The 11,607-nt window shown below is 66.0% G+C and overlaps 1 protein-coding gene across 3 annotated transcripts in view; it reads left to right on the plus strand.

Moving 5' to 3' along the window:
- Positions 1–11,506, plus strand: part of BAZ2A (bromodomain adjacent to zinc finger domain 2A) — a 12,752-nt gene extending 1,246 nt beyond the window's left edge. The window contains exons 2-28 of one of the 3 annotated variants that reach the window (XM_019556483.1): positions 1,072–1,209; positions 1,518–2,087; positions 2,278–2,463; positions 3,039–3,239; positions 3,556–3,777; positions 3,847–3,910; positions 3,998–4,106; positions 4,357–4,458; positions 4,683–4,893; positions 5,087–5,148; positions 5,414–5,479; positions 5,557–5,748; positions 5,831–6,085; positions 6,499–6,713; positions 6,958–7,032; positions 7,140–7,305; positions 7,543–7,602; positions 7,690–7,834; positions 7,949–8,439; positions 8,567–8,795; positions 9,267–9,422; positions 9,523–9,665; positions 9,899–10,182; positions 10,410–10,542; positions 10,633–10,779; positions 10,894–11,123; positions 11,317–11,506. In XM_019556483.1, coding sequence (XP_019412028.1) covers positions 1,074–1,209; positions 1,518–2,087; positions 2,278–2,463; positions 3,039–3,239; positions 3,556–3,777; positions 3,847–3,910; positions 3,998–4,106; positions 4,357–4,458; positions 4,683–4,893; positions 5,087–5,148; positions 5,414–5,479; positions 5,557–5,748; positions 5,831–6,085; positions 6,499–6,713; positions 6,958–7,032; positions 7,140–7,305; positions 7,543–7,602; positions 7,690–7,834; positions 7,949–8,439; positions 8,567–8,795; positions 9,267–9,422; positions 9,523–9,665; positions 9,899–10,182; positions 10,410–10,542; positions 10,633–10,779; positions 10,894–11,123; positions 11,317–11,464 — 4,998 coding nt within the window. In that variant the 5' untranslated portion in view covers positions 1,072–1,073 and the 3' untranslated portion in view covers positions 11,465–11,506. Of the gene's footprint in view, positions 1–1,071; positions 1,210–1,517; positions 2,088–2,277; positions 2,464–3,038; positions 3,240–3,555; positions 3,911–3,997; positions 4,107–4,356; positions 4,459–4,682; positions 4,894–5,086; positions 5,149–5,413; positions 5,480–5,556; positions 5,749–5,830; positions 6,086–6,498; positions 6,714–6,957; positions 7,033–7,139; positions 7,306–7,542; positions 7,603–7,689; positions 7,835–7,948; positions 8,440–8,566; positions 8,796–9,266; positions 9,423–9,522; positions 9,666–9,898; positions 10,183–10,409; positions 10,543–10,632; positions 10,780–10,893; positions 11,124–11,316 lie in introns of all 3 variants that reach the window. The other 2 variants (XM_019556484.1, XM_019556482.1) reach the window with 2 other exon arrangements.
- The last annotated feature ends 101 nt before the right edge of the window (positions 11,507–11,607 follow it).

Raw genomic sequence — 11,607 nt, forward strand, 5'->3', positions numbered from 1 at the left:
CCGCCGGAGCCGGTGCTGTGCGCCCGTGGTGGTGTCCCCCCCGGCCGTGACCTTGGTGCAGGGCTGGGGGGCTCCCCTGGGCTGACCCTGACCCCTGCCCACCCGCCGGCTCCAGGCCTCCCCCGTCCAGGCACCGTGTCGCAAGCGGCCCCGCTCCTGCCCCACTTCCCCTTTCCTGACCCCCCCCCGGCCGGGCGCTGGGGGCCACGGGCAGCGCCAGGGCCAGGCCGCCCACGCCGGCAATTAGCGCTGGGAGAGGCCTGGCCTGGTTTGGCCTCATTAGCCGTCGCCCGCTGTTGCCCTGCCTGCGGAGCCTGCCCAGCCTCCCACGCCTGGAGCTTCCCTTCCCCTCTGATACCCTCCTGGCAGCCTGGCACCGACCCCCGGGCGCAGACACCTGCCCCGCTCTGGTCCCGGCGGGGTCCGTCCTGCCAGGCCTGGGGGTCCGAGGCTGCACTGGGAGCATGGTCGGCACTGTTTCGACACCCGGCGGCTGCGTTGTGACCTGGGGAGCGCCCACCCCGAGGAGGTGGTGGGACTGACGGAGGGGCAGTCTGGCTATCTGGGCTCTGTCGTGGTGACCTTGACCGGGGCGCTGCCCACCTGGGCACGCGCCAGGCCACTGCAATGCCCGAGGGCTTGGTCGCTGCAGGGTGCTCCCTGCCCTCGGCGCCCCAGGACGAAGACCCTGGGGTGGGACGAGGAGCTGCTGGGAACAGGAAATGCCGCGTTTCCCAGCGCCAGGGTCCCCGGGCTGGGAGCCGGGTCTCGGCAGGGTGTGCGTTTGGGAAGCCAGCACCGTCCTTCCAGCCGCTTCCCATTAAAACCACCCGTGATCCCCTGCGTGGAGCTCTGCCGGGGCGGGGGACGCTGCCTTGTCCTGCCCCGCCACGCTCAGGCCCTTGCGGTGCACCCTCCAGCTCCATCCATCGGCCCCCCCTTCCCCCCCGCCCTGCAGCAATGTCCAGGGTGGAGGAGGGTCCAGTGACCCGCCCTGGGGCAAGGGGGGTGTTAAGGACCCAGGAAGGTCTCCGCAGCACGTTTAACCCTCCATGTCTCTGCCCTCCTTAGCAATGGAAACAAACAACCATTTTGGCTTCGCCGGCCTGCCCTCCGCCCCCACCGCCTCAGGACTGAAACCCACGCCCGCCTCAGGGGACAGCCTCTACGCCAATGGCGCGCCCACCGCCTTCCCACAGCCAGGGAAAGGTGAGCCTGGGCCTGAGGGGGGACCCATGTCCCAAGTGCCTCCAGCCCGCTCCCTTGGGCTGGGGCAGCTCAGGTTCCCCTGCCCGGCACGACAGCAGCTTAGGGCCTGCGTGGAAAGCAGCCCAAGTGTCCCGGGGGTTGTCCGTCTCGCACACGGACATAGCCTAGTCTGGCCAGGCACAGACGTCTTCAGGGCTGGGGTCTGAGGAGCCAGAAGCTGGTCTCCAACCTGCCCCCAGGCTGGGCAGGAGGTGCCGCAGGCTCCTTCCTGGACATGGCTGATCCCTCCTCTCTCTCCCCCCTGGCAGGTCTGAACGGGGACATGAATGTCAATGGCTTATCTACTGTATCGCACACTAGTACTTCAGGGACCTTCAACTCGGCCACCCATTCCCCGGCCGCCCCCCCTCTGCACCCCTGTGACTATCTCTGGAACTACTCGCAGTACCCGGCATCTGGCGCCGGCGGCCTCAAGGACAGCCCCGGCCTTGGGCAGTACCCGCTCAACGGGCTGCTGAGTGGCGGGCGGCCCCCATCACCCGGGCACAGCCCGGCCCTGCGGGGAGGAGCTGAGTTCTGGGGCAACGGGACACCCGGCTCCATGGGGCTGAACTTTGACTCTCAAGAGCTGTACGACTCCTTCCCTGACCAGAGCTTCGAGCTCCTGCCCAACGGCCCAGGCAGCTTCTACACGGCCTCCCAGCCCTCCCCCATGCTGGCCACCAGTGGCCAGGCCTTCTCACCACCCCGCTGCCCGCAGGATGATCCCGAAGCTGGCGCAGAGGGGGCACCTGCGGGGGGCAAGGACACACCACCTGCTGTCTCAGAGAATGGGGCCGGCTTGGTGGGGAGCCTGGAGCTGGAGGACACACAGGCAGGTGAGCAGGGTGCCCTGCGAGGCCTGGGGTGTCAGGGCTAAATGTCCCCCCTGCAGCCTGGGACAGCAGGCCTGGCACTTTGGGAGCGGGGATGGGAGTTAGGGGCTGCTGGGATAGATCTGGGGGGCGCGTGGGTTTCCCTGCCTAACACCTCATTCTCCTGGGGGGGTCTTGTCTGCTTGGTCTCCAGACCTGAAGATGTGTGGCTACAACGGCTCAGCCCCGTCCATGGAGCCGCTTAGCCGGGACGCCTCTGTCCTGGCACCTGATGCAGCCGGGGGCTGCCTGGGGGGCGCCTCCCCCATGGGAGCCCCCCTGGAGGGTGCCCACATGCTAAGTGAGGAGCCCCTGGAGCCCTTCGAGTCTCTGGCCAGAGGTAGGTGGCCCTGGGGGCATGACCCCTGGGAGGGGGTCCGGCTAGGGGGGCTCCTAGCAGAGGGTGCTGTGGCTGTGGCATTGGCCTGGCACTACAGGGCTGAGACCCAGGCTGGGGTCCCAGGCACTGGGGCAGGGCCTGGGGATACCCCCAGCTCCCCTCACCTGGGCAGGAATGAGTGGGGTGCTCCCTGGCTGCCTCTCTTATACCCCTGTGCTGTGGAAGACCCTCCCCCTGGGAGGTGGGGCACAAAGCCCTCCCCCAAAGGGGTGGAGTTGCAACTGGGCTGCCTTATTTAAAGGGCCGGTTCCCCTCCCCAGCCTATTCTCTGATCCCTCTTCCAGGGGAGGCGATTAGGCAGGTGATTACTCAGACTCATTAGCATATCGTTAGCATCTCAGCCATTTTGGGATTCCCCAGAGGAAGTGCAGCCGTTAACCCCTGCAGCCCCAACCGCATTCAAGGCAGCACGGGGAGCTTGGGTCTTCCCTCCCTCCGCTCTTTGCCAGCTCCTGGGCTTGGTGTGCACCCCATAGCAGGAGCTTGACGTTGTGGTTCTGGCTCCCATCCTGCAGACCCAGGCACGGGCGACCTGTACGAGATGGACTCCTCGCAGCTGGTGAGCGACAAGTCCCCGCTGGAAGAGCCACCTGACATCTCAGCCCTGACGCCTGCTGGCTCCTTTGCGCTGCTGGCAGACGACAGCCAGGCCTCATCCTCCTCGCTGTTTGCCAGCCCCCGCTCCCCGCCTGTCCTGGGGGAGTCTGTCCTGCAAGGTGAGACCCCAAGGCCAGAACCCTCCCCCCCACCCCCAAACACACGTGCACACATGTCCGATGCACAGGCAGCACCACTCAGTGGCTGGAGCAGCAGTGGAGGGCTGCAGAGGGGGCTCTGCTCCCAGACCCTGCCTAAAGGGCATCCGCACACATAGCACGTCCTCCTCCCTCGCTGCACCTCCCTGTACAGAAGGGTTTGGGAGGGGGGCAGAGTCCTGAGAGGCTCCTAGTGCCTGCCCTCCCCATGCTTTGCACTCTGGGGTGCAGCTGGATGCCACCCCCTTGCCCACCCACTTCTCTACCCCATCCCCAGACAGCAGCTTGGACTTGAACCATGGCAGCGACCCTGGCCCAGAGGAGCCAGAGCCCCTGGAGCTCGACCCCCCACTGGCACCTGAGTCCCCAGCTCGGTCCCCCTCCCCCGAGGAGGAGGAAGAGGGGGATGAAGAAGCAGGTGATGAGGGCTGTCCAGAGGTGTCTGCTGCCCCTGAAGTAGATGGTGAGGAGGCTGCACCGCTCAGCACATCAGTCAGCGGTAAGCACCGGGGCCTCCAACACACCCTACCCCCCCGGACCATGTTAACTAGCACATGTCCTCTCCCAGCAGCCGAGACCCCACGCCGCCGCATTGCAACGGAGGAGGAGGTGCGCTTCCCCCTGCAGCATGGGTAGGTGCTGCTCCTGGGCGGGGGCCAGGGGGAGCACGGGGGAGAGGGGAGCTGGCACATGCTGAACCAACGGGTTGTGATGTGCAGGTGGCGCCGGGAGGTGCGCATCAAGAAGGGCAACCATCGCTGGCAGGGAGAGACCTGGTACTACGGACCCTGTGGCAAGCGCATGAAGCAATTCCCTGAGGTCATCAAGGTAAGGCCGGGCTGGGGGCCTTGGGGGTCTTTCCCTGGCACTAGCACTTTGGACGGTTTCCAGAAGCCGGTGGTTGTGAATGCCACGTGCTCAGGATGGACAGCACTGGGTCCCACCCCCATGGCCCAGCCCCATGGTTCTGTGCTCTCCTGCCAGGCATCACTTCTTCCATCGGCCCCTGTCAGGTTGTGATGTGGGGAGCTCTCCCCAGCCTGCAGCCCTGACCGCCTCCCCCCACTGTTGCCCCCAGTACCTGAGCCGCAATGCGGCACTAGCTGTACGGCGTGAGCATTTCAGCTTCAGCCCTCGCATGCCTGTTGGAGACTTCTATGAGGAGCGTGACATGCCTGAGGTGAGGGCTTGAGGGATTTGCAGGGGAGGGGGTTGATCGTGGCATGGGGGTTACAGCTAGTTCTGGGGAGGTGGTTGGGGGGGGCTGCAGCCCTGGGGGTACTTGGAGGAGGGGGGTGGGAGACAAGTCAGGACCTGTGGGGGTCTGGGCAGGGGACTTTGTAGTGGTGGCAGGGCAAGAATAGCCCCCCAGCCAGGCTGACTCTGGCTCCCCGGTCCCACCAGGGCCTGCAGTGGGTGCGGCTGACCCCGGACGAGATTCCCGCCCGCATCCAGGCCATCACAGGCAAGCGTGGGCGCCCCCGCAATGCTGAGAAGGCCCAACCCAAGGACCCTCCGGCCGCCAAGCGAGGCAGGGGCCGCCCCCCCAAGGTCCGCATGCTTGACCTGCTCAGCAAGACGGACGCCCGACTACTCCGCCGGCTGGAAGCCCAAGGTACCCTCCTGTTCCCTCTCCTTTTCCCCATGCCAGAGCCAGCCTCCACCTGCTCAAGTGGCCCTGTGAGGTGGCAGGGCCTCTGCTGAGGGGCCATGGGTCTATCCTGCCACCAGGCCCAAGAGAGGGCTGCCCCCACCCATGCCCCAAACTATGAGCGGATTTGATCCTTTCCTCCCTCCCCATTTGCCAGAGGTACTCAGTGATGAGGACAAGCTGAAGATGAGCAAGATCAAGAAAAAGATGAGGCGGAAGGTGGGTGTGGCGGCTGGGGGCTGGAGACAGCCTCAGACACTCGCCCCCAGCTTTCCCCACCATTGCTTCCTGTGTTATGGGGCCCTGGTGTTGTCCCTGTGGTTACCGCAGAGTCCAGGTTGGGATCTGGGGGTGTTGCAGACCCTGGGGCTCTGGACCTGGCAGTGCTCACTGCCAGCTGTAGTTGGTGTGGGGGGACTCTGTGGTGCTACCCCCAGGGCTCGGTAAGGGGGGCTGACACCTGAGCCCCACTCATCCCCTCCAGGCGAAGAACAAGCAGAAGCAGGAGGCCAAAGCACCCAAAGCCAAGGAGGCCAAGAGGAAGGGCAAGGTGGGTGTGAGGATTGTGGTTGGGGCAACGGGGGTAGTCTCTGTGGCTCTGACCGTTGCTCTGTCCATGTGCCACAGGCTAAGGAGAAGCGGGGCAAGGCGGAGAAGGCCAAGGAGAAGCCGCGGGCCAAGGACAAGAAGGGCAAGGGGGGGCGCAAAGCTGACAAGATGCTGCTGGCCCAGCGGCGGGCAGAGGAGCGGCGCCGCCACCAGAGCATCCTGGAGGAGATGAAGAAGCCCACGGAGGATATGTGCCTGGGGGATCATCAGGTTGGCCACACACTGGGGAGGGGTGGAAGGACTGTGAGGCGGGGAGCTCCTGGCTCTGACGCCCTCCTTGTCCCCCCCACAGCCCCTGCCCACCTTCTCCCGCATCCCCGGCCTGGTGCTGCCCAGCACTGCCTTCTCAGCCTGCTTGGCCACCGTGGAGTTCCTGCACAGCTATGGCAAAGTGCTCGGCTTCGACGTGCCCCGCGATGTGCCCAGCTTGGGAACCCTGCAGGACGGGCTGCTGGGGCTGGGCCAGGGGCCTGGCCAGCTCCAGGACCTGCTGGTGCGGCTGCTGCAGGCCGCGCTGTACGATCCCGGCCTGCCTACCTACTGCCAGGTACAGGGAGGGGATGGGGACAACACAGCTGTGGAGGAATTCCCACAGAGGGGGAGTGTTCTGGGTGCAGCTGAGACGGGGACCCCCAAGGGTGGGGCACTTGAGAGCAACAGGAGAGGAAAAGGGGATCTTAGCAGTGGTGGGGATTGACTGTCCCCTTGTGGGGGCACAGGTGCTCCTGTGCCTGAACAAGTGTTCATATGGAATAGGCGTGTGTCTGTGTGCATGCAGATGCAGACGTCTTAAGTTCGCGTGTGTGGGTGTGCCTGTACGCATGCCTGTGTGTGAATGCAGGTCTGTGTGCCCATGTACCTGCATGCACATGTGTGTACTGGTGCAGGTGTCTGTGCATGCATATCTGCCCATGTGTGTATGTGCAGGCCCACGTGTCTAACACCTCCCTCCACCTGCAGTCTCTGAAGATCCTGGGGGAGAAGGTGTCTGAGATCAGCCTGACACGGGACACAGTCTCTGAGATCCTGCGATGCTTCCTGGCAGCGCATGGGGCGGGGGCGGAGCTGTACGTGGGGCTGTACACACAGCCCTTCCAGGCACTGCCTCCTGAGCACAAGGCAGCTGTCCTGGCCTTCCTCATCAATGAGCTCAACAGCAGTGCCCTCATCATCAAGTAAGGAGGGACAGGGCAGCAAGCCACCCGGAAGGTTTAGGGGTGGAGCCTGTTGTGAAACTACACATCCCAGCATGCATTGCTGCAGCCTGGAGCCAAGGGCAGGGCTGTGGCAGTGCGTAGCCTGCTGGGATCTGTAGTCACCCTGGAGTGCCATTGCATGGGAAGGAGGGGGGGCCTGATGGGTGGACCAAGGGGGGCTGTTCTGCTGCATCCTAACCTCCCCCACCCCTTTCCTCCACAGCGAGATCGACAAAACGCTGGAGAGCATGTCCAACTATCGCAAGAACAAGTGGATCATCGAGGGCAAGCTGCGCAGGTCGGGACCCATGGGCTGGGAGCTGGGGGGAAGGGGGACTATCTGTTACAGCTCACCTTGGAGGGGGTCAAGGAGGTGGCATGGGGGCTCAGGCTGGTGTCTTGCAGGCTGAAGCTGTCCCTGGCCAGGAAGACTGGGCATGCTGAGGGTGAGCTGCCAAATCCAGACGAGGGGCGGCGCCGGCGCAGCTCCCGCCTCACAGAGGAGAACAGTGGCCTGGAGCCGGAGGAGGAGGATGAGACCCGGGGCCACAAGTCCCGCAAGGAGGAGGAGGTGACGCAGCCGGGGTGGGCACTGGGGTCAGGGGGAAGTGCAGGGAGCTCCCATGAGCACCAGAGCCAGGACTCCTGGGTTCTGTTCTCAGCTGCCGCCTCACTTCTCCCTTCCCCATGCCTCAGTTTCCCCATCTGGGCAGCAGGGACGAAGGCAGTGCCCAGGGGTGCCAGCAGCAAAGCCAAGGGGCTCCCAGTCCCCTGCAGCCTCTGACCTGTTCCCTTCTTCCCCTCCCAGGCTGAGGCGTCCGCATCCAGCATCCCCGAGCTGGAGCGGCAGATCGAGAAGCTCACCAAGGTGAGGCTGTGCTGGGGGTGGTGGGAGGGGGGCGCGGGTGGCTGGGCCCTCCACCCCCTTGCTCACAGCCCCCCTCCCACCCGGCAGAGGCAGCTGTTCTTCCGGAAGAAACTGCTGCAGGCATCGCAGACACTACGTGCGGCCTCGCTGGGCCAGGACCGGTACCAGCGCCAGTACTGGGTGCTGCCCCACCTGGGCGGCATCTTCGTGGAGGGCACTGCGGGTGCTGCAGGTCAACAGGGTTGGGTCCACCTGGGGGGGTGTGCCAGGGTTTCGGTCTCATTGGGAATGGGATTCTCTGCTGGGGTGCGTGGGGCCCCCCTTCACCCTTCCCTTCGCCCTCCAGCTGTGGAAGATGCTCCAAAGCCAGAGCTGCCACCAGACGAGGCACCCCCACCCCCCGCGGCGAAGCCAGAGCCCGCAGAGACGCCAGTCAGTGGCCGACCCAGCTGTGCAGCGGTGCGGGCACGGGGCCGGCCCCGCAAGAGTCAGGAGGAGCTGGTGGGGCCCCCCCCTGAGCCCCCCCCCAACGGGCTGCTGGAGGAGCCAGGGCCGGGGCTAGGGCTGGGCCAGCATGACCTCACACAGTCGGCCTTCCTGTCCTGGCTGAGCCAGACACAGGCCGCCCTCCTGCACAGTGCTGTGCTCACCCCTGAGAGCAGCCCCGGGGCAGGGGATGCGGGCCCCCCCCCTGCCCCATCCCCCGGGCCTGAGGACAGCACTGCTGACCAACCAGGGGGGCCTTGGTTCAACCTGCTGCCCCGCACGCCCTGCGCCGACACCACGGGCCCCATCACTACCTCCCCTCTGGACCAGCCCACAGCCCCAGGCAGGCAGGTATGTGCCAGCAGGGCAGGGGACCAGGTAGGAGATGGCAGGGACTTGGGGAGCTCCCAGCCTGCCCCGCCCCCACCTGTGATGGGCTCTGACTTGATCTCTTTCTTCTCCCAACCCGCCCCACCAGCCCAGCGGCCTCCCTGGCCACGACAGCCCCACATCACCCCCTCCTGCACCCGCCCCCACCAGCCCCCGGCCCCATGGCACCTGTCCCCGGGGCCGTGGCGGCCTGGAGAAGACCCCAGAGGCACTGGGGCCCGGGCAACCCAAGCGCCGTGGCCGCCCCCCCACCAAGTTCTTCAAGCAGATCGAGCAGAAGTACTTGACCCAGCTGACAGCACAGCCCGTACCCCCAGGTACAGACCCCTGCCCTCAAAGTCCATGCCTGTGTCCATAGGTACCGACCCCCAACTTCCCCCTAACCCGTCCCATACTGGAGACCACCCAGCCCCCCACCCCCAGAGCCTGAGTGCCAGCTAAGGACTCCAAACACCCCTTCCAAGCTGGGGAGTTCCCGGCCCCTTCCCCCACAGCCCATGAACCCCCCCATCCTCCTCACCATGCACACTGGGGACCCCCCCAGGCCTCCTCCCCACAGCCCCCACCACCAGGCGTGACTTGTCACACGCCTACAGCATGCTTCACCCATCTGGCAGATGAGTCTAGTTTGGGGGTGCAAGCTCCCAGCCCCTCCTCCCCATCCCCCTGCCTGAACTCGTGGTTTCTTAGAGGGCAGCGAAGTATCCCCCTCTCCCTAGTGGCAGGCACCAGGAGGCAGTGCTGTGCGTAGGCACTGAGTTGTTACCCCCCCCCACCCACCCCCACAGAGATGCAGAGCGGCTGGTGGTGGCTGCGGGAGCCCGAGGAGCTGGAGGCAGTGGCACGGGCCCTGCACCCCCGCGGCATCCGCGAGAAGGCGCTGCACAAGCACTTGGCCAAGCACAAGGACTTCCTGCGTGAGGTCTGCCAGCGCCTTCCCACTGGTGAGGATCCCTGGCCCCAGGGAGGGGGTGGGCAGGTGACAGGGGCCCACTCCCCATGCTGACTTCCCTCCCCTCCCCCCCATGCCTCTCCACCGCCCAGACCCCATCTTCCAGGCAGGCACAAGCCCTGCAGCCCCGGCAGGCTGGTCAGCAATGGAGCGGGCCTTTGAGGCAGACCTGGATGTGCTGCGGGGGGTGGAGGAGCTGGAACAGCGGGTGCTACAGGCTGACCTGCAGATCCGGGTAGGTGCCGCAGCAGTGGGGTGGGGGGAGTGTTCCCTGGAGCCAGGGGAGAGGTTTCCCCAGGGGAAACTGGGGCGGGGGAGGCTCCAGAACCAGGGAAGGTTTCCAGGCACCAGCAGCAGGCCCCCTCCCCACCCCATCAGGCTCTAGAGCTGGGTGCAACCCAGAGCTGGCTTGTGGGGGCTCTGAAGCCTGCGGTGGCAGCCCCTCAGCTAAGACCCTGCCCCCCCCAGGGCTGGATGTGCCCGAGCCCGGACTCCGTGCGGGGCGACCTGCAGTACTGCGAGCACAAGGCAGAGGCGCTGGAGGAGCTGGGGGGCCGGGGCCGGCGGGAGGGACCGGTGCCGCGGCGTGAGGCCTCCAACCCACTGGATCTGGCTGTGCTGCGCCTCGGTGCCCTGGAGCAGAACGTGGAGCGGCGCTACCTGAAGGAGCCGCTCTGGGCCCCCCACGACGTGGTGCTGGAGAAGGCGCTGCTCAGCGGGCCCTCGGGCTCTGACCTGGGCAGCACGGAGATGTGAGTGCCCCCCCCACCCCCATAGCCAGACTCCTGGGTTCTTCTCCCCTTGCTGTGAAGGGGAGGGGTGTCCGCTGGGGTCTCTCTCCCCATCGTGTGCTTCAGTTTCTCCCTCTGCACGAACTGGGCAGCAGCTGCCTTCTGCAAGGGGTTGGGGATGGGTTCACGAGTGTGAGAGCAGCCCCCTGCCCCCCAGCGCCTCTGAGTCCTACAACCCTTCCCCGCAGCGCGTACGAGATCACGCCTCGCATGCGGACGTGGCGCCAAACACTGGAGCGGTGTCGGAGCGCGGCCCAAGTTTCGCTCTGCATCTGCCAGCTGGAGAAGTCCATTGCCTGGGAGAAGTCCGTCAACAAAGTGGTGAGTGGGGGGGGAGCTGGGGGGAGGCACCAGGGTCCAGGGAAGCTCCAAGATCCAAACTGCTGAGCTGGCCTGGCCACCGCCCCACAGACCTGCCTCGTTTGCCGGCGAGGGGATGATGACGAGCACCTGCTGCTGTGTGATGGCTGTGACCGCGGCTGCCACCTCTACTGCCACCGGCCCAAGATGGCAGCTGTGCCTGAGGGCGACTGGTTCTGCTCCATCTGCTTGGCCCAGGTATGGCCCCATCCCTCCCCAGTGCCCACTCCGGCCCCCCTCTGGTTTCCCCAGCCCCTGTGGATTGGGGCGAAAGGAGCGTGGGGCCATGACACTGTCCAACTGCACCTGCAGGCCTCGGGTGAATACCCACTGGATCCCAGCTCCCCACGGTGGGGGAAGAAGCGGAAACGGGGGCGACTCTTTGTGGGGGGCTTCACAGAAGAGGATGAGAGCCCTCGGCGCCGGGCAGGGCCGTGCCGCGACCCCCCGGCCGTGCCCCGCTACTCTGGAGAGGGGCTGTCACCTGCCAAGCGGAGGAGAGTGTCTCCACGGGGCCAGAGCAGCGACCTGACCTTCTGCGAGTGAGTGCGGGGAGCTGCAGGCGGGATCCCCTGGGTGGGGGGAACCTACCCCCGATGCAGGGAGGGGACAACATGGGTGGGAGCGAGGAACCTTCTCTGGACTGGTGCCCCTGTTCATAGGTAGTATCTCGGGTCTCTGACCCTGCCCCCTTGAGCCTTGGCCCTGCCTCTGAGCCTTGGCCTTGCCCCCTAGGATCATCCTGATGGAGATGGAGGCCCACGAGGATGCCTGGCCCTTCCTGGAGCCCGTCAACCCCCGCCTGGTGCCCGGCTACCGCAAGATCATCAAGAACCCCATGGACTTTGCCACCATGCGCACACGGCTGCTTCGAGGCGGGTGAGCTCAGGGGGCAAAGCATCTGCCCGCGGGGCAGGAGCAGTGGGGCAGAACTGGGCTGCCCAGGGCTGAGGTCCCAGGGGCAAGGGGGCACCAGGGAGGAAGGGGTGGGGTCAGGGGCTCGGAGGCAGCTCCCTCCAACCATCC

Source organism: Crocodylus porosus, unplaced genomic scaffold, assembly GCF_001723895.1.
Source record: "Crocodylus porosus isolate Cpor-Errol unplaced genomic scaffold, CroPor_comp1, whole genome shotgun sequence".
Lineage (NCBI taxonomy): Eukaryota > Metazoa > Chordata > Crocodylia > Crocodylidae > Crocodylus > Crocodylus porosus.